This window comes from Monodelphis domestica, chromosome 5 (assembly GCF_027887165.1).
Source record: "Monodelphis domestica isolate mMonDom1 chromosome 5, mMonDom1.pri, whole genome shotgun sequence".
Lineage (NCBI taxonomy): Eukaryota > Metazoa > Chordata > Mammalia > Didelphimorphia > Didelphidae > Monodelphis > Monodelphis domestica.
Genome location: NC_077231.1, coordinates 5,025,521 through 5,052,839, shown reverse-complemented (window position 1 = coordinate 5,052,839; position 27,319 = coordinate 5,025,521). Strand labels below are relative to the sequence as shown.

At 47.7% G+C, this 27,319-nt stretch overlaps 1 protein-coding gene across 6 annotated transcripts in view; it reads right to left on the bottom strand.

Moving 5' to 3' along the window:
- The window catches only part of SCUBE1 (signal peptide, CUB domain and EGF like domain containing 1), a 221,620-nt gene that overhangs the window by 81,548 nt on the left and 112,753 nt on the right, over positions 1-27,319 (bottom strand). The window contains exons 5-7 of one of the 6 annotated variants that reach the window (XM_007502787.3): positions 8,297-8,359; positions 5,214-5,330; positions 1,951-2,040 (exon numbers count right to left, since the gene is read on the bottom strand). The exons of 1 other annotated variant lie outside the window; for it this stretch is intronic. In XM_007502787.3, the coding sequence (XP_007502849.1) occupies positions 1,951-2,040; positions 5,214-5,330; positions 8,297-8,359 (270 nt within the window). Of the gene's footprint in view, positions 1-1,950; positions 2,041-5,213; positions 5,331-8,233; positions 8,360-27,319 lie in introns of all 6 variants that reach the window. 4 more of the 6 variants (XM_007502786.3, XM_016425590.2, XM_056797495.1 and 1 more) reach the window with 4 other exon arrangements.

Here is a 27,319-nt window from a genome sequence, read left to right as displayed (position 1 = left end):
CAGCCTGGCCTTGAAATCCAGGTTTTCTGGTGCTCTCTGCACACTAAGCAAGTCCTAAGTGAGTCTTCCTCGATGCTATTGAACTTCATAATCTACTTTGACCATGAAGGGATTTCCTCTCTCAACCACTCTCACAGCCTTCATAGACTAGGTCCAAGGCAAATTATAAGTGGTTTTGGAGTACAAGTAAGGCAAAGGTTCCCACTGTTACCCTCCTCTGATCCAGCCCCTTCGGGCTACAGAAGGGACTCTGCTCTCCCAAAGGCTAAGCTGTCAGATCTTACAAAGCTGGGAATGTTTGAGGTCCTGGCCTGGCAATGGAGCATGTGGCAGCTGCCGGAGGACCAGCCTAGCTAAGTCCAGGGCTGCTCCTGTCCAGAGAATGAATCTGTGGCTGCTCTCACAATGTATGTTAAGGCACAGCGAGGATCTCAGTCCCATGGAGGGGCTATCAATGAGTCCCCAGATCCTTGCTATACTAAGGCATATCACATAAGACAATTTCTGTTTGAAGCCATTTGGGAATTTTGATCATACATAGAGGGGAAATGTGAAGAGTTCTACTCACTTCACAAAGTCTCACAAATCACTGGGAACCACACTGTCTCAACGCAAGTAACCATAGGTAGGGAGAGCAAATGTGGACTGAACTGTGTCTCAAGTTCTCACTTAAGAAGGCTTTTCCTTAGTGGCCTAAGACATTCCTGTTGGCTCTGGTAGTTCATCTGACCTTTTAATCAACCAGGCATAGAACTTTAGGCTTGGAAGGAACCTCTGATATGACTTAGTCCAATCCAGATGGAGATGTGGGACGAAGGACAGAACTTGTCTTCAGTTCAGATGACCTGGTTTTGAGCCTTAGACTTGCCTGATTCTAGTTATGTAATCCTGGCCAAGTTTCTTTCCCCTGGAGTATTATGTGATTCTGTGATCGCTTATACTTTCTATCACTCTACAAATCCCCGTTTTTCAGATGAAGGTCTCTTAAGAGGGAATCCTTCCCTGCTCTGTTCAGTCAGACAGGATGGCTCCCGTGTCACTGAACTCAACAAGTGCATACTATTAAGTGACACTGGGTCTCTAGTGCACTTGGGTCTTTTCCTCGGGAGATTGTGAGTTGCTCAGAATAGGGACAAGTCATCCTTCTGGGGATGCTCAGGGGAGCATCTTATATCTAGCAGCCACACAGCAAATGTCTGTTGGGATAGTTGGCTGAATCAATGAACAGATTAGGACGAATGAAGTGATCATTTTAAGTGCTGTGGGCATTTAGACATTGAAAAGTGATTTTTCTGGAATATGAACTTGCTTTACATAGTGCTTTTTCATCTACTTGGGGAAACAAAGATCAGAAAAACAAGATTTAAATTTCCAATCTATAATGTTAGGGTTTTTGCCCCTCGGTCTCAGGGTGACTTTGCTAGTATCAGTAACATTAGTAAGGCATTAACTGCAAACATTTCAGTACAGGCATAGATCACTGGGCATTCATTAGCTCTGGCTTATGGGTGGCAGGGGGAGAAGGGGAGCACATGAATATATCTGAGGTAAGTGAAAATTTTACAAGGAAAAATTTAAAAAGAAAAAAAAGAAAAAGATGAATTAAGCCCATGAGCAAAACCATACATACTCTCTCTTCTCTTTCATTTTTCTCTTCCCCTCCCTTTCTTCCCCTTCCCTCTTTCTCTTTTCTCTCTCTTTCCTTCCCTTTCCTCTTTCTTTTTCTTTTCCTCTTCCTCTCTCTCCCTTTCTCTCCCCTGTTCCCTCCCTCCCTCTCCCTTATCTCTGTCTCTGACTGTCCCTGTTTCTGTCTCTCTGTCTCTGTCTCTCTCTCTGTCTCTCTCTCTGTCTCTCTCTCTCTCTCTCACACACACACACACACATACACACACATACACACACATGGAGAAATAGTGGCAGCACAACAAGGAAGTGGAAGAAAAGTGTTACCCATGAGGAGGCGCCGTTTCACCCGCTTGTCCACATCAGCTACTGACGTGGTATTGAACTCAGTACTCTCAATTGCAGCCTCATCCTTCTCTAAAACACAAGTAAGGGACAAATACGGAGCAGTTGGTTAATGAGAAGCCCAGTTTTGCACTGCCTGCCTAAGACGGTTTCTTGGCCTTGACCAACCAAAACCAAGAAGTCAGTCATGAGAGTGCTCAACCCCTGCAAGGGGGGCAAATCCCCTTTGAGATTGTTTGAAAGGCTGAAGGGAAGTGGAAGTGAAGGGGGAGGAAGAAAGGATGAGAAAGGAGAGAGAGGCACACATAAAATTAGCCAAGGTGGGACAGAGCCTCAGTGCTCCAGAAAGATATTAATGCCACAGGAATTCAAAGGCAGGCCTTCAGAGGGGACAGAAGAAAAGAATTCAGCCTGGCTGGGGCCAAGGTCTGAAAGTAGTTGGCACAGGACAAGAAGAGACAGAGCGGAGGATCCGGTGATGGATGGGCATGGGTCTGGTACACATTGACATAAATTTGTGTCAAACATGCATGCAAATTAAAACACACAAACAAAATGTACTGACAAAAAACCTCTCTCTCTCTTTTTCTCCCTTTCTCTGTCTCTTTCTCTTCTTCCTCTCTCTCTCTCTCTCTCTCTCTCTCTCTCTCTCTCTCTCTCTCTGTCTGTCTCTTCCCCCCTTCTCTCTCTCTCTCTCTCTCTCTCTCTCTCTCTCTCTCTCTCTCTCTCTCTCTCTCTCTCTCTCTCTCTCTCTCTCTCTCTTTCTCTCTCTGTCTGTCTGTCTGTCTCTCTTTCTCTCTCTCTGTCTCTGTCTCTCTCTCTCTCTCTCTCTCTCTCTCACTCACACACACATACACCAAAACCATTACCAATTTGGGCAGTGCTGGTTGCCTGGTTGTCTATAGGACATTACAAGCTATACATTCAAGGTGAGACAAGGGAAGACTCAGTGCTTTAGTGGATTTAGTGGGGTTAGGAGCATTCAGGAGGAAGTGAAGAGATGAGACAGAAGGTCATTCCTGGGAGGCAGGGCTTTGGGGCAGGATGGAGAAGCTTCCCAGAGGATCATGGGAAAGGTTAATTGGACTGCCTTCCTTTGCTAAGTTAGACATACATGGAAACAGTCATTCCCAGGGTAGGAAGGGAGGGAAAAAAAGATGATCAGTAAGCAAAATAAATTGAAAGGCTTCTCATCCAGGCAAGCCAGGAGGGAAGCAGCAGCTGGGTAAATAAAATGATTTGAGGAAGGGGTAGAAAAGAGGGGAAGGAGGGGGCAGGGAAAGTTACTTAAAAAAAACAAATCTAAGTAGGGACTTTCACATGCAGCAAACATTTAAAAAAGAAGAGTAAAAGAAAAAAAAGAGAAAGAAAAGAGAAGGGCAGGATAAGTCAGCTGAACAAAGACGAAATGTGTTAGACAAAGGGCCAGGGTGTTCCTCTGGCATTGCTGGTGTTTGCATTCCTACAGCGATGGCCAGAATCCGATGCACTGCAGATAGCAAACAGTGAGGGTGTGGAGATGGGGGGGGGGGGGGCGGGGGCACGGATGGAGATCGGTGGCAACACTACATGGCAATGGGTCAGTTGTGATGAGAGGGTTGGAAACAGGTTCTAGATGGGATCAGGCTGCAATAGAGGCTCTATATTGGTTTGTTTTGTTTGATTTGTTTTTGGCTCTTGAAAATAATTAATGTACGTCAGTTCTCAGACAAGACAGGCAATCAGGAACCATCACCAGAAAGCAGGGATAATGAAATCAAAGTATTCTCTAAGAAGATACTACATAGAAGGGCAGGGTGAGGATGGGGTAGGGGTAGGGGAGTGGGAATAGCGGTGGGGTGGGAGCAGCATGAGCAGCACTGGGGGGTTTTCATTACAGGACTAAAGGCTGTAACATGGCATCAGCCTCTTCCCTTTCTGTGGCATGACAAGAAGGCTGACAGCATAGGTTTGCCATGCTATCCCGAGAGGGAACCCAGAGGCCCCTGGGCTACCTTAAGCCTTCTTGCCTGCCAGTCATGCTTTGGGGATCTCTTGGTGCAGCCCCTTTTCAGTTACCAAAGAGCACCCCAATAAATAGCACAGACTCCCAAATAAGAACTGGCACCTCTTTGCCCCATCAAACCGATATTAGCTTTGATTCTCTGATGTTAAGGAGGGAAAGAGAGGGGAACTTTTGGAGCTGTAATTGAACTTTGGAAATCCTATTTTTCATATTAAAAATTCCATTATTTTCAAATAAAAGAGGTTTAGTCATATTATGAAACCAGTAAGAATATTCAGGCTCTGTCTCGGGAATGTGCACGAGAAAGAAAGAGATTATAGAGATTGTAAAAATAAAAAATAAGAAGCAATTTTGTGCAAGAAATTCAGCAAAATGCAATGAAACCTTTTGGAGAAGCAAATTCACACGGTTGAAAATCCATGGGGGAAGTGGGGAAGGGTAGCATCATATTCTCTTTACCAACTGGGAAATGAGAAACAACATCAATGTCCCCTCTTCTTCCCTCTCCCAGCCAAACACCTGTCTGACATCATCATTGGGCTTTCTCCCATTTCTTTGATAAAGTTTACCTTTTGACTGATACCTAGGAAAACACCACAAGGCATTAGGATGGCCAATTTTAAAATAGGCCTAGTTCCATTTTGTCTTCTCAAATGGATTAGCTGCCAAAGGGACCTCCCCACCAAATTTCCCAAGAAGAATGAAGAACACAAAGCCAGTTCCAAGTGACATCTTTAGCTATTTCATACAAACCACCTTCACCATGACTTGGGTGCCATTTGGACTATGACCAATGTCTAGGGCATGAACTATTGGGCTCTTGGCTATTTAAAGCATTAAAGCAACACGTAACATGCAACAAATTGGCAGATCCTGAGAATGAATCCAGCCACACACTTGGGGATTAAAATGCCCAATGAGTTCTTTGCTTCATGCTCTTAAATGATATTAGTCAAGGTAGTATGGAATGGTTCCTGCCACTGGCAATGCAAGAATGTCCCACCAAACATGATAGCCAAGCACTTCTCTACCGAGTTTCCCTTTGAAAATTTAGACTCAACTAACTGCTATGGTGCACTCTATTTGACTGAATCCCCTCCCAGGCCCAGGAAGAAGCCAACTTTGTACCTAATTTAGGCCTCTGAAGAGAAATGGTTCTGATCTCACTAAAGCGGAAGGGGGTGGCTCTCTCCTATTAGCAGTAGCGTAACAATATTGGCTTCAAGCAGGTTCTACTTACCAATGCATGTCCGGCCATCGGAGTGGAGGGCATACTTCTGATGACAGCCACATACAGGCCCCGTATCAGTGTCATCACAGGTGTGCTGGCAGCCTCCGTTTCCATAGTTACAGGTTACTAGTTATACCCAAAATGTACGTGTGTATATAAACAGAATGATAACAAAAACGATTAGTTTGTGTTTTGGTTTGGTTTGTGTTGTTGATAGTATTATAGCTATTATTATTATTATTATTATTACTGTTTTATGGTCTGTCAAAGCAAAAGATCATTGCCATTTTGAAGGAATCTTGCTTAGATTAATACCGCCATTTCATTTCACTGACCATAGATTTTTAGAAAAAATTGGAGGCACCTTCGTTAAGACAGTTGGGATGGGACATGACTGGACCACTGTAGCTTGCCCTAAAACTTTGGAAAATTCTCCTTCCTCATTGGAGGAAAAAACAACCCTTGCCATCTCTGGACCATGTTAGAAAGGAAGGAAGGAATGACCTGCCAATGAGAGTTAGACTTTCCACTTCATGCTGAACATTCTTTTCTTTCCCCATGACCTCTCTATGTCTGGAAAAACAGATCTAAGTCAGAACAACCCGAATGTTAGTTCTGAAATCTAGTGCAGCTGAAGGCAATTCCACCTGGAGCTCTGGAATGTTCTTATCATCTGTCATGCCTACAACACGTGCCGTAGGGTACTGCTATCATGAATTGAAATAGTCCAAGAAAGAAGCAGCAAAAGGGTATTAATTTGGACTAGCTGGTGGGAACTAGTGAAAAGTCTTCCTTCTACTTTGTTCCTAAAGAAATGCACTTTTATTCTTCTCGAGTTCCAAAGAAACAGCGTCTCCAAGTACCTATCTAGAGTAAAGAGAACGTGCCACCAGGGTTTTCGAGGACGTACTGTGGGGCTCTGAACAGAAATGGCGAAAGAGACTGAAATGGTGCCAGTGGGTTTTTCAGTCTCTCTTGTGTTTCCCATATGGAAAGGGAATACAGACTTGCAGAAAGAACTAACTTAATTAACTAAGTTGTGCCTTCCAACGTCTGCCCCCCAGTAGAATCTCAACTTTAAGGTAAGTGCCTGGCGTTTATTTTGTATCAGTCTTCCTGTGTATGTTGTGCTTCCCTCAATAGAATACAAGCTGCTGGAAGGTAGAAACTGTTCCTTTTGTCTTTCTATGTCCAGTGCCTACATGCTAGTTGAATTGAACTAAATGAATCGGGTGCTCAGACAACAGGCCACACTCCCCAGGTACCACTGCCTACATCCCTGATGAACTTCTATCCCACAATGCTCTGCTACGCAGGGAGCTGTGGCTTATACCCCGAATGCTCCATGTGGTCTCACTGAACTTCCCTAAAATGAGAGCTCTTAGAATTCAGAGAGCACCTTACCCAGTACCCTCCTCAGCAACCCCAAAGAGCCCTAAGGGTAGTCAGACAGTCAGGGCAGCTGATCTCTGGGAGGAGGAGGTAATAAGTATTCAGAAAAAAGCCTCCCATGAGGGCATCAACCTTTCTCAGTTTCTTAAGCAGGTTGAAGGTAGCAGCGTATCAATGTAGGGAGAGTCTGAACTCCTGAACTGGCATTTCGCTGGCCCCTTTCTCCTGAAGAAGGGGAGCCGAGACCTCTTTGGGGCCCAGAAGTGAGATTCTGAGAAGTCTGCTTACATGGGGGGGTTCCTTATGTGACTCTTTTTGTATTCCCCTTCATTGTTCGTCTCTGGGGAGAATCTTATGCAGCCATTTGGCTATTCTGGGTGCGGAGATCTTTTGGGTCCAGAGAAAACCAAGGGATGGGCAGTGATGCTTCTTTGTTCCGAGGTCAATGAGAGCTTCATCCCTGATACCACCTCCCCAGCCCCTCCCTCTTTTGCCTCGATCTCTTTTTTCATGTTGTTGGAGATCTTGTAGTCAGTAAGTTATAGGATCCTGACAGATTAGCTGAAGTAAGTGTGAGGGCCAGACACTGAGACCACACTGACCAACACTGGCCTGTACCTGTCAGCTGCCTCTACCTGTGCATGCATTACTGATGAGACCTTCGTAGGAAAGGCGTAGCTCTAGAAGCCTCAGTTTCTCCAAACCTGGCCCTCTACTCTTTTCGAGTAAAAAGTCATTTCAGGCGTAGCATCCTGAAGGGGAGGGCAGAGGGGGGTACCATTTATTTACACTAGAATTTAACTAATGTGCATTAACAATATGGATACCATAGACAAGCTGTAGATATGAAGTCTTGTCTTCTGGGCCAGACTTTGGACTGTGAAATAGGTGAGATCCTAATGATCTCAAGAGATCATGGGAAATTCTTCCCCCTCTCCCTCATTTTTGTAACCTATTGCATATCATTTTAATTAGGAAAAATGAGCATATTCCATCCAGCATCTAATGTGGCAGATGACAGGCAGGTTATACTCACTGGAATTCCAGAAAGGTTGAGGAATACTGTTTTTGCATCATCCTCCACACCATCAACCCTTCAGAGGAAACTCTGAATATTATTTATTCTTTGATTCCTCGTAAGATTCCTCTGGGTCAAATGGCATTTACTAGGTGAATAAAAGGATCATTTCGAATCCAGAGCCCAAAATGGCTTAATTTAAGGCTTACTCTTTATTACTTTTGCTCTATAGAGTCCCTATTCAGCCACTGTCTTCGACATTTTGTTCCTCAACGTTCTCAAACAGTAAAGGGAAGTTACATGGGGCCATGTTTTTTGGGAAAGAACCTTTATAGCTGAGGGACTCTGCAACAAATCGAATGATGGGCTAGAGGAGCAAGCATCCCCTTTGGAAATATACTTTCAAAGGCAGATGCTAAAATGAATAAAGATTCATAATGTATAAATCCTTCTGGAAGGGTGACTGATCAGGCCTGCAAGTCATCCCACCCCAAGCCTAGCTGATGATCTTGGTCTCTGGAAAACAATGGCAGCATGAACAACGCAACATAGAAATACTTTTCTTTGGCAAAGAAGACAGGTTGGGGGGCATTTGACACATCAGTCTCCATCTACCTACGTGTGCAGTCCCTCTGGTTTTTGGCAAGTTCAAAGCCAGGCCTACATTCACAGGCAACCCCACCTTTGGGCGTCTCCCGGCAGATATGTGCGCACCCATGATCTTTGTTCATACAGTTCATACCCTCTGAAAAGAGAGAGAGGAAGAGAGAGAGGGAGGGAGGGGGGAGGAGAGAAAAACAAAATCGGGCTGAAAAGATCTCGCCAATTTAATTGAATCAGTGACATGGTTTTATTATTCTACCATCTGTATAAGTCCTCCCCCTTGCCCCTGCCCTCCAGCCCTCCAGCATTGATGGTGTTTGCCCATGGGTAGATTGTCGTCCTCACAAGCACTTAGAGTCAGTCTGGCTTCTCTGTCAGTAATACTGAGACCCACTGGGGAGGGTTTTTGGCCCTGTGCAATCTGCTCCTGGGCCTCATTTTGTTGAGTCGTGTTTACCTCTTCGTTTAAACTTTTGGGGAGATCAGAAGGAGTCAGGAGCCATTCGATCTCACCAGCCCATTAGCCATGCCCATTGAAGTCCCTGAAAGAATGATTTGTGGGTCTCCTCTCAGGATCCTTAAGGTGCTAAGAGAAACTGCCTCCTTGAACTAGGAAGAAAAAGGGGTGGAGTCTGGGGTGGGGGTGGGGGTGATCTGCTCCTGGGATTTCACACCTATTTCTAGTGTTAAGCCCACATGGCTCCTGGGTCAAGAGTTTTTTCCTAGGTTCATGGCTCTTCAGCACTAAGGGCAGCTGCCGCTCACGCTTCAAAGAGCGCAGGGCTGGACTCCCTTCTTTCTGTCACAGGGATTTTCCAGTTGTCCCCTGTGGCTCAGCCCAGAGATTTGGAGATGATGTCACAGCCTCAGCTTCTGCTCGGGGCTCCCATCTTGTTCTTTCCAGTTGTGGTTTCCTAGTTGGATCTTGCCTTTCTTAACTGATATTTATGACTGTTGCTGGCTAATAGAACTCATGTGAAGCTGAGGGGCAACGAGCTCTGGGTTCTCATCATGGGACAGAGCACTGGGTTCAAATAACGCTTGTGTTACGGGACCTCACTCTCTAGAAATCTCATTTTCTTATCTTTAGAACAAAAAGGTTGATCTAGATCTCTTTATGGTTCCTTATGGCTCTGGCCTTCCATGATTTGATCAGCTTGGCTTCTTTTTTGTACCCTCCTACCCTCTGTCTTGTTGTATAGACCTGGTTACCACCTCTTTCCCTCCTCTTCCTTCTCTGTTTCCTCCTCTTCCTCCTCCTCTACCTCTTTCCCCACCCCCATCTTATTCATTAACTGCCACTGCGAAGTCCTTCCTAGGTTCTGTTGTCTTGTCCCAGCATGTTGTCCACCCCTTGAAGGTGGCTCCATACTTCTTGCTGGGCCTCTGGTTCTCCCAATGCTTCTTTAGTACTTGGAGTTCAGTTTAACCCTTGAAGGTTTAGCTTGGGATTCTGGGTCAAGTGGATAGAACACTAGATTGATAACCAGAGGAGCTGGGGTTGAATTTACCTGGATCCAGAGCTTTCTCCCTGTGGGACCTTAGGCAAGTTACGTAAACTCTTGGGGCCTCTGCAAAATGACAGTTATGGGGCCCGATGAGCTCTAAGGTTTCTTGCAGCCTTACATCTATGGCTGTATGTGCTGCTATTTGCTCAGAATTGACATAGTCCTTAGGACTCACTGGAACCTGAGCAGGAAAACAAGAACTGGAGGGAGAAGTCATTCGTATAGCCTATCTCTTCAGCCAAAGCCATGGCACGGTCATTCACTACAAGCCCCTAGCTGCCTCAGTGAAGCAAAAATACAGATGGTGCTCTGTGCTCCAAGTGTAGCTTATCTGCAGCAACTCTTTAGTGCGCAGCTGGCTGTCCTTTGCCACCGCAGAAGCTTCTGGGCAGGGGCTGACCCACTGTGTATGGTTTGGGGCAGGAAGACAAAAACTCTTTATTATTGGCCTGATCAAAACAAAGTTGAGGCCGTCTAGTTTTCCTTTCTTTCTTGGAGGGCAAAAGTTCCCCAGACTTAGGTGGAGCGTGGTGTGGGCACAGGGCTCTGGCACAGAAGAGCTGACTGCCAACCCTTACTCTGCTCCCCTGGGCAAGTCACTCACTCACTCACTCACTCACTCCCATCACCTCTTTCCTGACCGAGCTAGACTTCTGGCACCATGCCCTGTTTGGGATGGTCTGTGCTCTAGTTTCCCTCCCCCAGCATGGCTAATTGAGGTTTGATCCTGATCGAGAGCAGGTAGCTTAGACAATTCCTGAGCCAGCCTGATCCCTAGTGGCTTATGGTTTTCCTACGGCAATAGTTTTCCATTATAGATTATTAAACTAGGAAGCTCTCCTCCCTCTGCTGGGAGGAGGCCTGCTTTTGTCCTCCTGTTTAGCAACCAGTTCAAGCACCAGTTGTTTTTTAAACCCTAAGACTTCCGTCTTAGCATCAATGTTGTGTATTCATTCCTAGGCAGAAGAGCAGCAAGAGCTAGGCAAGTGACTTGCCCAGGGTCACATAGCTGGGAAGTGTCTGAGGACCTCTTGTCCCTAGGCCTGGCTTTCTATCTGCCCCCAAGCATCAGTCTTTACACTGTGTGGGTCTCTAGCATTGCTTTTCCAGAGGGGAAAAGTAGTACTACAAGGGGACAACAATAGTCAGGGAGAACTTCCTGATCAGAGCAGCCAACCAATAGAAGCCTGGTCAGCTGGGTGTGCTAAATGGATTAAGTGCCACAGGTTCTGTAGAGGAGAGGCATTCCCTGGGTGGGGTGGTGGGACTTGAATGGATGGTTGAAAAAGGCTTCTGAGGCCATCTCTCTCACCCCAGACTTGAACAGGAGTCCACCTGACAGTGTCTCCAAAAGGTGAGCATGCTGCCTCTACTTGCAGACTGCCCGCTACCTCCTCTGGCCGCCCATCCCACTTTGGGATGGCTCTAGCTGCCATTCCAAAGCAATGGGCATTTTCATGATCCTACCCAATAAAAAGACTCCCTTACACTGAAATGAAATCAGCTTCCATAAATTCCACCCACTTGCTCCCAAGTGCTTGAGAAGACAGTAGCAATCCTCTTTCCCACAGGCTTTCTCTTCTTGAGGCCAAACATCCCCAGTTCCTTTAAGTGATTTTCCCTGTCAAATTTCCCTGCTTCTATCAAGGGTACCACATTCTTCTAGGTCCCTAAAACTACGTCCGCTTCCCTCTTGACTTCTAACCCACAAAACCAATCATTTGCCAAGTCTAGAAGGCTCCAGACCATACATCTCTCACCACCTTTCTTCCTCATCACCTCTTGCCTAGACTATTACAACAGTCTCTTGAATTTGTCTCTCTCCATTCCAATCCATCCTCCGCACCACTGACAAACGGAAGTCCTTTATGCACAGATCTCACTCCTTTCCTCCCAAATGCCAGCAGCTCACGCTTTCTTCCAGAACAAAATCCAAACTCTGAATTTTAAAGCACTCTACAGTTTGGCCTCAGCCTAATCTTCCCTGCCCTGTTTTTCTTGACCCCCCTAATTGCACTCAGTGGTCTAGCCAAATTGCCTTCCTGTTCTGTCCCTTTGTACCGGCTGTACTCCATGCTTGACATTCATTTTCTCCTCACCTCAACTTTTTAGACCTCAGCTCCAGCCTTTTCTGATCAAGCTGGCTGCTAGTGTCCTCTGTCTTTGTGACCTCGTCTACATCTGAGCTACTCCTCCTTCTCTGGGCTTTAGTTTCCTCTTCTGAAATCATCATTGAGGAAATGTACCATTTGGCACTTTGAAGTTTACTAAACACTCTCCCTAGATGATCTCACCTGGTGAACTTTGCGAGGTAAGGACTCTGGGTGTTAGAGCTGAAGTGACTACTCCAGGCAGACCTCAGTGATTTCCTCATGGTCATTCTAACAGGGGGTAGCAGGAGCTGGAGTCAATCAGTCCACAAGGCTCTTTCCATGAAACCATGATGCCCGAGCTAAATGAACCTCAGTTCTCATTCCCAGACCTAGCATCCCTGTGAAAGATAACTCACTCCCCTGGAGGGAAGACACGTCATTCCCTTGAATATTAATTGGCCCCACAAAGGGAAAGGCAGCTCGCTGGGCAGTGGGCCTGAAATGACAGGGAGGAAGAAGCATCGTTCCATGACGGTGAAGTGACAGATTGGGCAACCGATCTTCAGTGGCCTTCTGGAGAAAGCTCAGGGCAAACACAAGGATAAAGAAGAGCCAGGCCCTAGCCTCCAAGGGCTTATGATCCAGTTTGGAGCGCTGGAATATGGCCCATGCATCAAAGGGAACCTGATGGTGAGGCACAGCCAGACTCCCATTTCTACACACCACTAGGATTTACATGCAGCATATTCACAGCAGCCCCTCGGGGGCAACACAGTCAGGGTGTTCCTATTCCACGAACAAGGAAGCCGAGTCTCGGCGCAGTTAGGGGACTGGATCCCCTGGATGCTCAAGGCTTCTCCAGGAACCCTCTATCCTTCCAGAGTGGCTAGCGTGAAAGGCGGCTGGCTCAGAAAGCCTTTAGCACGTGGCCAAGGGTGCAGCCAGAGCAGGCTGTCCTCCCAGAGGAGCCACGTTCCCTTTCCACGTCCTCCTGCTGAGTAGAGTGTAGACCAGACACACGTGGGACACACTGTTGCATCAGAAGGCATATCTGGGTTTCAGGAACCCCAAGTGCCAGCCTGAGTAGGTTAGACTCGGCGTGGTAGGAACCAAGGGCCAGCAGGCCAATGTCCCCTGCCTACAGGCTGAGCAAGAGAACGGAGCATGTCGGAAGCTGCTGTCATCACTGCCCGGCCCCTCGGGCACGCGCTGGGTCCGGGCCTTCTAGAAGAGGTCCCTTGTTCCTCCCAAGGGGGATGATCGGCCCTTTCCCTCTCGCACTAGAGGAAAGAGCACCGGGGAGGAGTGGAAGCCTGGGTCTTGGTCATGTGACTTGGAGCCAGCGTCCCTAGCCCATGGATGGCCAGAAGGAAGGTCTTGGAATTAAGGCTGGGGTAGGTCATAGAGGGGAGGCTCTATCGGCCAAGGTTGGGCTGTATGGCGGTCCCTGAACTCCCCCTCATGACAACAGCCGATATTTATACGGCACGTAAGGTTGGCAAACCCTGTCCAGAGGTCGTGCGTAGCCTCTTAGATCAGGAGCTGGAAGGGACCTCGGAAGTCACTGAGATCAGCCTCCCCATTTTATAGAAGAGGGGCGAGGGCTTGCCCAGGGTCTCGGGGCTAGCGCGGATCTGAACAGAGATTCGCCCAGCTCTTCTTCACTCTGAGGGGGGCATTTCATCCATGCTGGTATCCCCAATCTCATCTGATCGCCACAACAGCCATGTGACCTAGGCATTATGGATCTCCTTCCCATTTTACAGATGAGGAAACTGAAGCCAGCTAGGACGTGTCAGGTAGGATCTGAGTCACAAGCCCAGGACTTGACTGATGACGTGTTCTCCCATGAATCCCCCTCCTAGCAGAGGGGAGCCTCCCTCGCCAACATACACACATGGGGAGATGTGCCCAGACTCCCCAGCTCTCCCACACGCAGATCTCCCTCCGCTTTCTCCTCTCCCGTCTTCCACAGCAATCAGCGTCTCCCACTAGCCCGTGGCTGGACGTGGCCTCACGATAGCCTCAGAGATGGAAAGAAGGCTTTTAGCAGCAGCAAGGCTACCCCCCTGCCCTCACAGATCTATTCCCCTGGCTGCATAACAGAATGGATTTCATGGGAGATGTGGAAAAGAATGAAGAGACGGGCTAAGGAAGAAGCCGGGACAGCAGGATAATGTCTGTTCAAGCTACACCTAAAAGAACATGTGGAGCCAAATAAAATATTTGCCCTCCCCACAATGCGCCTGGGTGGGGCGATTCGTGTGCACATTCTTTGCCCAGGATGACATCCAAATTGAGCAAACACATCTTCTGAAGGGTGTTTCCTAGTACACTTGGTCCAAAACCCATTTATTTTCTTGTTTTCTCTACTTAAAGGACCAGGATTGTTTTCACATCCCAGGTGAACCCATCTGAAATAGATTCCTCTATTTTGAGAGCAGCATGCACAGGTCTGTGAGCAGAAGCCTGCCCTCAGTGGCAGACATCCCGGGATGGGGTGGGGTGGGGTAGAGACACACTCAGTGGAGACACATAGGAGCTGAATTCGAAACCTGACTACTGTGATAAGCTGTGGGAGGTTAGGCCATCACTTCACTGAGGATGATGGAAAGGAGGCTGACCTTTGTCAGAGGATGGAGGTTCAAATCCTGCCTTTGCCATTTACTGACTCTCATCTTGGGCATGCCATTTTCCCAGGAGGCCCCTCTAGTTTCTTTGTTAAATAAGGGGCTGGAAGAAATGACCCCCAGTTCCTTCTAGGTCTGATTACTGTGGAAGTCTCTGACCTCAATTCCCTGATCCAAAAAAGAGAGCTTTGGAGTGGACGTCCGTCCACAAGGTGCCCTCCAGCTCGGTGACTCGGGTCTTACTGCAGGCTTCTCCAAGACCTTGCTGGGGACCTCGGGCAAGCCTTCTCCCCTCTCTGGGCCTCCTGGAAAGTGAAGGGATCTGACAAGGATGTTCCCATGCTTCCTGTCTGCTCAGACCCCCTTGGCTTCAAGGGCTCTAAAAGGTGAAAGCCATTTGACTTATGAATCAAACAATTCCCTCTAAATGACACACGGTTCTGAGAAGGAAATGTGATCTTCAGATTGGACTGGAGATCACAGCAGAACCGTTCTGTTTGCTTACAAAGCCCAGGGGCAGGAGCTGAGGCGAGGGGAACGTGTCTGGCTACAAGAAGCAAGTAATGGGAGAACACTAGGAGCCTGGGGTGGGGAGGGGAGAAGGCATGAACCAAGGCAGCCAGATTTTACCGGGCAGCCCGTGGAAATGGATGGTCATCCTCCCTCCTGCCCCTTAGGGCAGAGCTGGGCTGGCCTTTGGGAGCAGACGACCCTGGCCTGGGAAGTTGGAGGGAGCACTTGCCCTGTTCCTAGCACCCCTCCCAATTCCCCAGAAGTCAATGGCGGGTGTGGGGCGGGGGCTGTACTTCTGCTTTTGGCTGTGGGCACTATTAAGAGTCCCAGCCAGATGCTTGAAATGGAAATAAATAATAGGAACAAATTGGCCAAATGTTGCAGCCTCTCAAGAAGGAAGTTTCATTTAGGCTTTGTGGTAGACGCCAAACAGCCCTGGAGCCTGAGGCAGAGAACTGGGGCTGCTACTTCATAACTACATGCTCTGGAACGTTTCAGTCCAAGTGTGGACCAGGGGAAAAGGTCCACTGTGGAGTCCAGGCCCCGGGATTCGAGCCCATTTCTTCTTGTGGGACTTGGACACTCCACTCAGCCTGCCTGACCTCCAGTTTCTTCCTATGTTAAAAAACAAGATGTGGTTCAGAGGAGCTTGCCTCTAAGCCACCAGCCGCTCAAGAGTGAAGCATCTTACTGTGATGTCAAGGCCCTGATGAGTCCCTGTTCTCCAGGAGGGTCCAGTTAAACTGAGGAAGAAAGATAAAATAATCTGAGAAGGAGAGAGTACGAACACCTGGTGTGACAAGGAAATCACGTTAAAAGACTGATATATATATAAATTTAAGGTCGCCAAGGAATTCAGCTATGTAATTCCTAAATGAAAACTCAAGTCAGCAGTCAACCTTTTATGGAGTTTAATTACAAACAGGAGGAAGAAAGGTATTAGAGAGAGAGAGAGAGAGAGAGAGAGAGAGAGAGAGAGAGAGAGAGAGAAGGGAATAGAACTTAAATACCCCCTCTGTTTAGGCTGGGCCAAAAGGCCCAAGCCCTTAGATAGCTGAGGCAAAGAAAAGAGATCAGTCCCTATCACTCACGTGACCAAAATGGAGAAACAGTCTCAGGGGCCTCCACCTCCAGCTTCCTTCAGAGCAAGCTTCTCAGAGCACAACCTCTCAGAGCAAAACCTCTCCAACCCCTAGTCCTCAGACCCCGCTATCTTTAAGGAAACCATCCAAGTTCCCTCCCCTCAGTTCTCACATCTACCAATCACTGTCTATTGTCTTCCCTGTGCCAATGGTGGCTCTAGCTTAACCCAGGACCGCCCAGAGGTCTGTGGCTTTGCACATGTCTGTTGAAGGTCATATTCTCAAATAATTAAATCTTGATCCTTTGCTGCAGCCCTTCCTAAATCCTGTTAGGCTGAGTAGGGTGGAGATTGGAAGTTCCAACACCTGGTTCTGTCATTCCAAGTATCTCTATTGTATCAATTCTAAAATCAATCATGATTCAAAGAACTTCCTGTTCTATGCTTAAGCATAGGTCAAAGCCTTTTCCATTGTTCAGCAAAAGGTTTCTGCCCTAAAGTAATCTTAAGTAGGGAGGAGAAGGACCCTCCCATGCCAAGGGGGGGTTCACATTCCAATAGACTATCAGTAGGAAATTTTTCAAGTATGAAATTTCCCAATGGTGAAATTTCCAACACTGGGGAATGCAGGGATGGCTTGGGAAAGACTGCACTTCACAGAAACAGAAGCATCGGGAACCAGGGAGGCAAGCCTCCCGCCCTCTAGTCCTCAGTTTCCTCATCTATAAAAAGAGGAGGTTGGATTAGATGACCTCGAAGATCCCTTTGTCGCCAAATCCTATGACCATGATTATGACCTCCTGGGACTCATCTGAGAAATGGGCAGAATCCAATTTTGGCCATCTGTCTTGTAAGGCCATTGAGAGAACACACTGAAGATGCTTTAGTGCTTGTCCTTGAGACCCAATCAGGCCTGTCTCCACGTTGCCTCTTAACAATCTCTCCGAGTCTTAGTTTTCATCGTCTCTAAAATGAGGCTAGGAATTTCTGTCATAATCACATCCCAGGAGTGTAAGGGACTAGAGACAAAAGGATGTGAGAGCCATTTGTAAAGTAAACTTTTATGCTTGAATAAAGCATCATCTTCATCATCAGGGTCATTCTCCAGATCATGACCAAAATAATGATTTGCAAAGGGCCTGGGACACTTGCCTGGACACCTCTCCAGAGAGGCCTCCCTTCAGCCTGGCCTTTCTCTCCACTTCAGCTCTTTGGGGCTGGCTAGACGTGCCAAGTGGTCATGAGAATCATCTACTGCTAAGAGCTCATGAGGCCCAGGTAGGAGAGTGACTTGGCTCCTCTGCTTCTAAGAAGTGGAAGCCAGGAGATGATGGTAAGCTGATCCTCTTTAAAGTTTGTACGACTTAGTTGGCTTCTGAAATAAATGGCCCCCTTTATCAAGTTTGCTGATAGTGCTAGGCTGAGGGATAGTTGTTATAGTTGTTATGCCGAATGCTTGAGGCAGGATCCCAAAAGTTATTGACACAGAAGAGTGACACATGGAATTTTGGGTGGGGGAGAGGGAGAGGCAATAGTAAAGGAGGACCAAGATTATGATGGTACCTCTGTCCAGAATAGGAAGTGTGGAGAACAGGCAAGATGAGAAAGATGGAAAAGCTGATGGAATATCCCAGTGGATATCCAGCAAGTGATCGGTGTCATGGTTGTAGAAGTCAGGGTAGATTAGAGATAGCCTTATAGCTTTGGCAATATGACCTATGGGACCTGATGAAATTGAGGAAAGGGATGGACGGAGAATAAGACAGACAGAGACAATGAGAAAGTGGGAAAGATGGGAGAAAGGGGAGAGAAAGAATGAAAGGAAGGGAGAGAGAATGAAAAAGAAGGGAGAATGATAGAAGGGGACAAACAACCAGACAGACCTTGCCTAGATTGAACCTTCCAATTGAATTGAACAAGTATTTTGTAAGCTTTTCAAGTGCAGTAATAAGGGTAACTAGGTGGTACGGTGAATAGAAGGCCTGGCCTCAGAAGACATCTTGATTCAAATCTGCCCTCAGACACTTACGAGTGCGGTGACTCTGGTCACTTCTCTGATTCTGAAGTAAGTTACTTCACCCCATTTGCCTCAGTTTCCCCATTCATAAAATAAGCTGAAGAAGGCAAATGGGAAACCACTTTAGTACCTTTGCAAAGACAAGAGTCAGATACAGCTGAAACAACTGAACAGTAGAGTGCATAGAAAAATATAAGGCTAGGTGCTGGGAATCTGTTCAGAGATTAGAAAGAATCCCTGCCAGAAAGAATATTCTGCAGGTAGACACCCCACATTTCCGGGCAGGATGAGGCTAAAGAATCAGTCAAAGGGAATGAGGAAAGGAGTTAGATAAGTATGAGGAAAACCAGGAGAGAGCTTGAGGGGAAGAATGGGGAGGAGGGGGCGGGTAATAATCACTGTTAAAGGCCACTCTGAAGTCAAGTAGGCTGAGCACTGAGCAATAGCCATTAAATTCAGCCATTAACTAGCTGGTGATAGATGATCTCTGAGAGAACAGTGGAAGTCAAGGAGGCAGATTGCAGAAGGGTGAGCATTGGGGAATGCAGGGGCTGAGGAGGTAGGAGTAGCCAAAGGGGATCAGTCTTTCCAGGGATCTGGCTGCAGAAGGGAGTCAGGATATGGGGTGATAACCCAAGAGGACAACAGGACCAAGTAAAGCCTTTTTAGGGACGCGAAAGACTTGGGCCTATTTGTGAATAATAGAAAGCAAAGAGCAAAAGTAAGAGATCACTGAAGAAAACTTGGGAGGAGGCAGAAGGGGTTTGGGTCAAGGGCCCAGGCTCCAGGACAGCTGGAGCAAAGGAGGGTGAGAGTGATGAAAATGTTCAGAGAAAGCAGGGGTGCGTGCCTGATGGCCTCTCGGTTCATCAGGGAGGGACGGAAGGTGGCTGGGCAGCAGGGAGGATCAAGGGTTGGGAGTGGGGAGGAATTCCCTCTAGAACCCATTGCTCAGCAACTACAGGGAGCTCATTCAGTCCTGACCACAGCATTTGAGGAAGGTCATTGGCTATTAGTGCATGTGTCCAAAAGAGGGCAACCAGAATGGGCAGGAGGCTGGAGCCCAGGCCCTCTGAGGACCAGCAGAAGGCCCCAGGAGTAGCAAAGGCAGAGAGAGGCAGATGGCAGAGAGATGGTAAGAAGCCCAAACAGCCAACTCTTCATAACAGCGGGAGCTATCCAAAGGCAGACCAGCAAAATGAGATCCCCGTCATTGGAGATGGCCCGGTTGGGGCTTGGGTGTTAGAGAAAGGCTTCCTTTGTGGGCAGGGCTTGGACTAGATGCCCTCTGAAGACAATGCTCTGGTTTTCTAGACTCTGAAAGTTTAAGGCTCATCCAACTGGATCTAGGCATGTCCCTTTGGTGACCCCAAGAAGGGCTAGGCCAATTCTATTAGGAAAGAGATCTCATTTCATGCAGTGAACCTCAGGGATGGTTCTGTTTGGCTGCCAGGCACATTCTGGAGAGCTTCAGAGAGACTTTTTTTTTGCTCTGGCCCTAAAACAGCTCCCTTTGTGTTTGAGCTAAAAAGTTTCAGCAGAATCTCAGCAGGCTCCCGCCATGGAAGATGTAATTTCCCTCTCTTCGCCTCCAGGCTTGGCTGTGCAAATTGCCTCCCTGCAGCTCCGGGAGTGGATGACCAGTGATTAGTGTGTAGACCTGCCCATTTGCTGGCCATGCTGTAACCGGTTTGCCTGGATGCTTTAGGCTCATTCCCCCTTATTAGACGATCCATCTAACTCAGATGCAGCATAATCCACGCACTGATACATGAGAAGATCCAGGCCATTGCTGCTGCAGCCTTAATTCTTCTCCCTAGGACATCTTCCCCAGAACAGTGGAGACATGAACTGCCATTGAATCTGCCAATCCCCAGGCACTGCTGGGAGTTAATGTGCTCAGAAACACTCTCTGTTTGTCTGGGAAACACAGGCCAGTGGATCTTGAGACCCTAGATTGAAACCTGGATGGTCATCTTGATTTTTACAGATGAGGACACTGAGGCCCAGAGATGGGAAGGGACTTGTTCACGCTTATATGGTAGTGGGGTAAGCAGGAAAGTCTTTGATTCCAAGACCACTGCACAAGGCACCAGGCTGCTCTGGAATTAGAGACTTGGGTAAATATTGGCTGAGCCTGGGAGCTCCTGGAGAGCAGGGCAAGGCTTTGCTGGCTTTTCTTTATCCCCAAAACTTTGCTCGGTGCCTAGCATCCGCTCAGTCTTTAATAAATGCTTGTTGTGTGACTATGAGAAAATTAGTTTCAGTCCTCCCATCTGTGAAAAGTGGAAAATCCTTTCTATCTCTCTTCTCTACCCCCTGCTCCACCAAGACTGCTGTGAGGAACATGCTTGATAAACCTTAGTGTCACCTTCCGAGAGCTTCTATGAAGTGACATGGCCATGGGAATATGCTTGGTGGTTTTCTTCTCTGTTCTATTATCACTAAGCTATCACTAGCTGGACCGTTATTCCTGATTGTTTAATTTGGAGATCAAGAACTTATATTGGGGGCAAGATTAGAGGAACAAAGATCTAGGCTCCTTCTAACTCTTGGATCTCAATCTTGTTGTTCAATCATTTTAGCCACATCCAACCTTTTATTACCCCATTTGAAGTTTTTTTGGCAGATCCTTGGAGTAGCTTGCCATTCTTTTCTCCAGCTCATTTTACAGCCGAGGAGACAGAGGCAAACAGGATGAAGTCAATGGTGAGGGCCAAGGAAAGGCAAGGCAAGGCTGTTGAATTTAGCACAGCTAGCAATGGACACTATGATCACTGAGAGGAAGCCTGAGAGGGGATGTGTATTTCCTAGTAAATGGAACCTTCAGTCACCAGATATCCAATGATACAAACTTAGGTGTTCAGGCATGCCCTGAAATGTGGGTGTTCTACAAATGTGAACCCAGAGAAGGGCAGACAGGGACTTACCCAAGGTCAACAATCCTGGAATAAAACCTCACTATCAAAGCCCCCAACTGCTATTGATGCTACTGACTAGTCCTGACTTCATGATTATTAAGGGGGGAAAACCCAGCCCCCAAACCCAAATGGATCAGTGTTCCATTTGGCCCTGGGACATCAGAGTGCTTTTAAATGCTTCCCAGTTCTGGACCTGTCAGCGTATGATAATTCAGTCCCAGTCCCTGCTTAACCCAATTCAATTTGACCTGGGTTGCCAAATCATCTCTTCCTGTCTGCTGACTATACACTTCCATCACTGAGGAAGCTCTTTGCTCTTGCTCGTGTTTACACAGCCAGCCAGGACCCAATGGGTTTTCTCGGTGGCATTCCAGAGAGATACCTTTCTTCTATTTCAGGCTTAAAGTTTCTCCCGTCTCTGCGGCAGCAGCCCCACTTTAAGGAAGGCTGATCATCCAAATCCAATTTATAAGACCCACATGTCAGCAGATGGGGATTCAGATTGCAAAAACACTTCTCATCTTACCAAAGAATTCATTCCCAGAATAGGAATCAATTAATGGGCCTCCGAGAGCCTATTGAAATATCATTTCTTACCTCATAGAGAGGTTCAGAAAAGAACAGAGACACGCAGAGTTGTAAAATCAGAGAGGAGACGGTGCTAAGAGGCACCTTCAGGCAGATAATAAAGGCTGCCACAGCTGGGGGCACTCCGGAATGTCGACTATCCATTGGCATCGGCATCTGAAGCTCCAGGATCTCAGAGCTCTGAAGAGCCTTTGCTGTTGCTAGTCTGGCTTCCTCAAGTCACAGATAAGGTCACTAATGGCCAGAGATTTTGGCCAAGGTCCCTCTTACCCCAGTGGGGAATGCTTGCGGCCAGTGAGCCCAAGTCCAGGGCTCTGGAGACCCACACACAGCGTGCTAGATCCAGGGGCTCTTTAGAAGATACTACACTTAAGCTTGCAGGGTCCAGAAAACTTTCACCCTAGTTTGGGGCATTGCCTGCCTCAAGCCCTACCCCCCACTGGTGTGCCCTGCTTCCTCATGCCCACCTTCTCTGAACTCTGCCCCACAAAGGAAGGGGCAGTTCATTCTGCTCTTGACTGGTTGACCTCCTCTTGTGGTAAGGTTTGGCTCACCCATCTCTGCCTTAATCTCTTCCGGCCTCTGTGTGACCCAGGCTCAAAGCACGGTTCTACTAGCACCCAGTTGTAGGTCCCATGCCTTTTATAGACCTCCCCCTGCATCAGATCCCAATGCTTTGTGACCTGGGGCCAAGTCACTTAGCTTTCCTGGGCCTCAGTTTCCTTCTCTTGACTAGATGGCCCCTTCCAACTCAACATCCCATGATCTCCTGGGGAACCAGCCTAGAATGAAGTCAATTCATCTTCGAAATGATAAAGTGCCAACGTGAAAGCTGGCCTAGAACGCCTCGTGTCCCATTTGCAGACCAATTCCTCTGAGCAATTCAGTTCAGCACAAATCATTTGTGTCCAATTGAGGAGGAGTGGGGCTTCCAGGGAGCTGAGGGTCTTGTCCTTCCCCACAAAGGTCAGAAGTTCATCCAACTATGGGGACTTTCCATGACCCTCAGCTCGGACTCCTCTGTGTGACAGTTCAAGGTTTTTATAACCTGGTTCTAATTTATTTTCTGGATTTGTTGCCATTTCTTTCCCTCATAGAGAATCCAATTCAGATGAACTGGTCTTTCCATGCTTTAACTCTCCACCTCTCTCCCCCTGCTCCTGCCCTGACTGCCCCAGGTGAGAAGGCCCTACCTTCACACCGAAAAACCTTCCCTGGCCAGAGCCTCCCTCACCTTTCTTCCCCTCCCCTCCCCATGATTCTGTTTCTGCTGGGCACACACTGATGTGCACATGTTGTCTCCCAGACAGACCATTAAGTCCTTCTGAGCAGTGATTCTCTAGTCCTTGCTCAGTGACTGGCACATAGTAAAGGATTATTGATTAAAAGTGGCTTTAGAGTCAAAACTCAGCCTGGGAAAGCTTCATCCCTTCACCTTGACTCTCTAGCTGCATGGGCTATGCAGGTGGCCTCAGGCCCCCCTCAGGGCCTCTGTTTATTTTTCCTGTGGTTTGTGTCTAAAAGTTTTAGGGATTTATGAGCCTGGGGTTAGGGGGCAAGTGAAAGGCCATAGGGCAGGAGTCAAGGGAAAGGCTGAAGAGTAGAGCGGCTGCCCCTGGAAAAGACCTTTTTCCTATGATTGGACACTTAGAGTCTAAATAGGGCCACTGTAGGATGGGGGCCCCTTCTTTGTGGGATTGAGGAGGGGGTGGACACTGACCCTTTTCAGAGGAAATGAAGCCAATCCATACAAACACATAAATGTGCCAGCCTTCCTTTGTGACGGTGGAAGAGTTCAATCTCAGTGTATAATTCTTATAAAATCTAAGACAAAATTTTTTGGAGAAAATTTTCAGGAAAAGAAGCTTGCTAAGTCCTTGAATCAAGAAAGTGAGCTATTTGGAGATAGTGTCATAAAGAAACCTGGGATGTAATTGATTGAAATGAAGGGGGCTGAACATATTTATTTTGGATGTAAACCCTTTTGCCAAAGGGGACTGCCTCCTAACTGGCTTTTTGTCAATGCGCCTGGCAAACATTGGTTTTGCGCTCTCTCTTTCATTTCCCCCTTATCTCCAACTATTGTAATTTCCTCTTAGAAAGTGCAATATTCTCTGCACCGTTAGCTAGAAGATCTTTAGAGATATAAGCTGGTGATATGTAATGATTCGCTGGGGAGACTAGTCTCCCAAACGATCACAGGGGGATTGTGAAGAGGGAATCAAACTCTCTTCATCCATCAATCAGCAACTTTTAAGTTAATCAAGAACTGAAGTACCCCTACTTAGTACCTTATAGTCACTAAGTATGAGAGTTCACAAGTCACTTGCTAGAGTGGGTAACAACTCCAGAGGCCACTGCCTTGCCCCCCTTGCTGGGCAGTGCTAGGCAAATTTAAAGACTGCAATTGGTTCCAGTAAAGTAGGGAAGAGACAGGAAGTAACATGGAAAAAGGGCTATAAAAAGTCCTGAACTTCCTGTCCAAGGGACTTCTCCTTGACACTTCTCCTTTGGATTTCTTCTTTGGAGTCTGCTCCTTGGAGCTTTTGGACTTTGACTTCAACTTGGAGCTTTGGGCCTTTTGACTGGAGTTTTTGGCTTTGGGACTGTGACTATGACTTTCAGCTTTGGAGTTTCTTAGAGTTGAGACTTTCTTGTTGGGTTCACTGCTGCCTCAGTGAGCTTAGCTCATGAGGGTTTTTCTGCAGTAGGATCTTGCCTGGATCCTGCCAGGCTTGCTGGTGAGTGACTAGGATTCCCATGTGGAGATTGGAGCTCTGTCAGGGAGTGAACTACATTCCACAGGATCAGCATTTAGGGTAGGCGAGGCAGTTTCCTTACCTCTTTCCCTTCCACATTTCCCTCTTTTTACTAATATTCCAATTGAACAAAATGGCTAAAAGTGTAGTTTTCCTGACTTAAGGGATAATAATCAGCGACCATTTTTTATAACTCTCTTATGTAGTCAAAATCCCAATTTAACCATTATATCAGGGATTCTCATTAGAGCACTTTGTTTAACATCTGGGAGACTCGGTGCATCAGGCCCTGAAGGATGTGGGTGAGGGGTGCAATCAGGACGCAGGAGTCTGAATCCTATCTCAGACACTGACTAACTGGGTGACTCTGGGCAAGTCCTGCACCCCTCCTCTCTGCCTCAGAGCAGCATCTACCTCCCAGGCTGTTGTGAGAATGAAATGAGAGAATACTTGTAAAGCACTTAGCACAGGGCCTAAATAGGTGCTATTAGTATCAGTAGTAGTAGTAGTAGTAGTAGTAGTAGTAGTAGTAGTAGTAGTAGTAGTAGTAGTCATAGTAGTAGTAGTAGTAGTTGTAGTCGTAGTCGTAGTAGTAGTAAAGCACTTTGTAAACTTTAAAATTCATAGGGTTGTGAGCTACCATTATTGTTGTTAGATGGATAATTAGCCCTTCAATTTGAAACTTATTTTGTGCCAAGCTCTGGGGACACACACACACACACACACACACACACACACACACACAATCCCTAACCTCAAGCATCTTCTCTACTAAGAAGGAAATACACCCAGTAAGAGGAGCTAAATATGGGGAGGGGGGGGCCTTTGGGCTCAAGGTGGTAAGGAAGGGGAGAAATCAAGGGAGAGTTGAGCCAGGAGTGAAATGAATATGGCTGGTGCCCCTCAAGAAATGGTGTTCTAAGGGAAGGAGTCTGCAATCATGGGGTGGGGGCTGGGAAAGGAAGTCTCTCCAGGGTGGGTGGCAGTGTGGAAGACATAGATAGAAGCCTAGCGAGTGAGGACAGAGAATAAAATGGATATGGTCTGGTTCCCTCAAGGAACAGCAGGTTGGCCCGTCCTGGTCCTTGAGCCCCTTAGGACATGGCAAGCTGGCTCCAAGAAATGGCAGTGTGGCTGATTCTGATCCTTTCTCCCCCCACCCTGGCCCCTTCGGCCAGCCCTCGTCCTTGGACCCCTCAGGACCGGCAAGCCAGTCCCAGTCCCTCCATGATCCCTAGTGAGGCCCCTCCCTGCTCTGGGCCTAACTAGCTTGTAGGCTCCTCAGTGGCCCAGATTGTGGGTCATTTCTACCTTTGTGTCTCTAGTGTCTGGCCCTTTAAAGGCAGGGAGCATTCATAGGTGAGTTAAGGTTTGCAGAGCATTCTACACATTAACTCATTTGAGTTAAGACGAAAAATTGGGTCTGTAAATTCATTGGGAGAGGAAACTCCAGATAGGGCCTGGAGCAGTGGACAAGAGCCTTCCCTTCTCTTGGCCTCAGTTTTCTATAAAGGCAAAGGCTAGAACTCCCAGAGTCTTTCTGTTTCCAGAGTCCCGGAGACTTCAGTGTAATGATTGGAGGAGAGAGGATACGGTGGGCACGGGGACAAATTAGCCGCTCCCTGCCAGACTCTTGGGAGGCTTTGGCCACCCTCTCTTTTAGGCCTTCCCAGGCATCCCCAGCTGGGAGGGCCTCCGCCCTAAGCCCTGGAAGTGACCTGAGTCTGATTTGCTAATGGCCCCTCCAGGAGTGTCTGAGCTCTTTAGGCAAGGCCTGTGGCCCTGGGCTTTGTGTCTTCATCACCACCTCAGAGGCTTGATGCGTGCTTAGGACCTGCTTGCTAATAGGCCTTCCCGGGCTTGGGGGCGGATGGGGCTTCTTGGCCAGGGCTCGGAGCGGGCACATCGTGTCCAGCTGAGCCCCACATCCCTGTCTGGGGGGGAATGGCCTGCTCAGGGAATTTCCTTGCTCAACTGGGAATCTGTGTGACGGTTTAAATCAACCCAGCCGTGTTGACTCAGTGACATTTGAGCTGCTCTTTTATCCCTGCCTGGGGCCCAGCATTCATGCGCACTTCTGCCCTGAAGTGGCCCTGGGTCGTGTCTCTCTTCCTGTGGGTTCAGAGAATTTCATCTTTAACCCAAGGCCAGGCAGAGTCAGAGAGATTTCTGCAAGTTGAATGACCCGATTATTTTTCTACTCTCCTACATCCTGGTCCGGTGCCATCTTGCCTTAATCAAGTCACGTGCCCTAGCCTCAGTTTCCTAATCTGGAAAGGATGAGAGTTGAACTCAATGCTTACTCCCTTCTAGCTCCAATGTTCAATGCTGGATGGGATAGCCAGCTGCATTCTATCTCTTACTAAGGAATTGTGGGAGGGCGGGTAAATGCTTCCCCTTTCAGGCCCTCAGTTTCCTGCTCTGTGAAATGGCAGCCTGAAACTAGATGACCTCTAGGGTTTCCTCCAGCTTGGACAAGCCATCGTTCTAGTATTTGCCGCTCGGCTCAAATTCCACTTCCTCTGTTCGGCTTTTATAACTGTTCACGGTCTGGCCACATTGACCTTTCCAGGCTTTTATTCAATCCTGCCCTTCCTCCTCTCGCCCTGGCCGGTCCCACTAGCCTTCACATTGTTCCTCACCCTGCCTTTGCACTGGCTGTGCCCCATCTCCCTCCTCATCTCCGCCTCTTGGAACCCCCGCTTTCCTTCCAGACCCCGCTGCAGCGCCCGCCTTGACAGGAAGCCTCTCCTGCTCTCCCTCTTAGTATTTGTCTCCTTTGAGAGATCTGTAGTTATGAATTCAAGCTCCCATTGTACATACTTTGTCACTGTCTCCGCAGCCACAATTCAGGGGCTGTTTTGACATTTTGGGGTTCCTCACACAGCCCGGCCCAAAGTAGAAATAGGCACTGCAATTCCTGCTCATTGGTCTGATACTTGGGGGACAATTTGCGAGGGAATGAGTCCTTGGGAGCCTTCTCCTTGGCCTC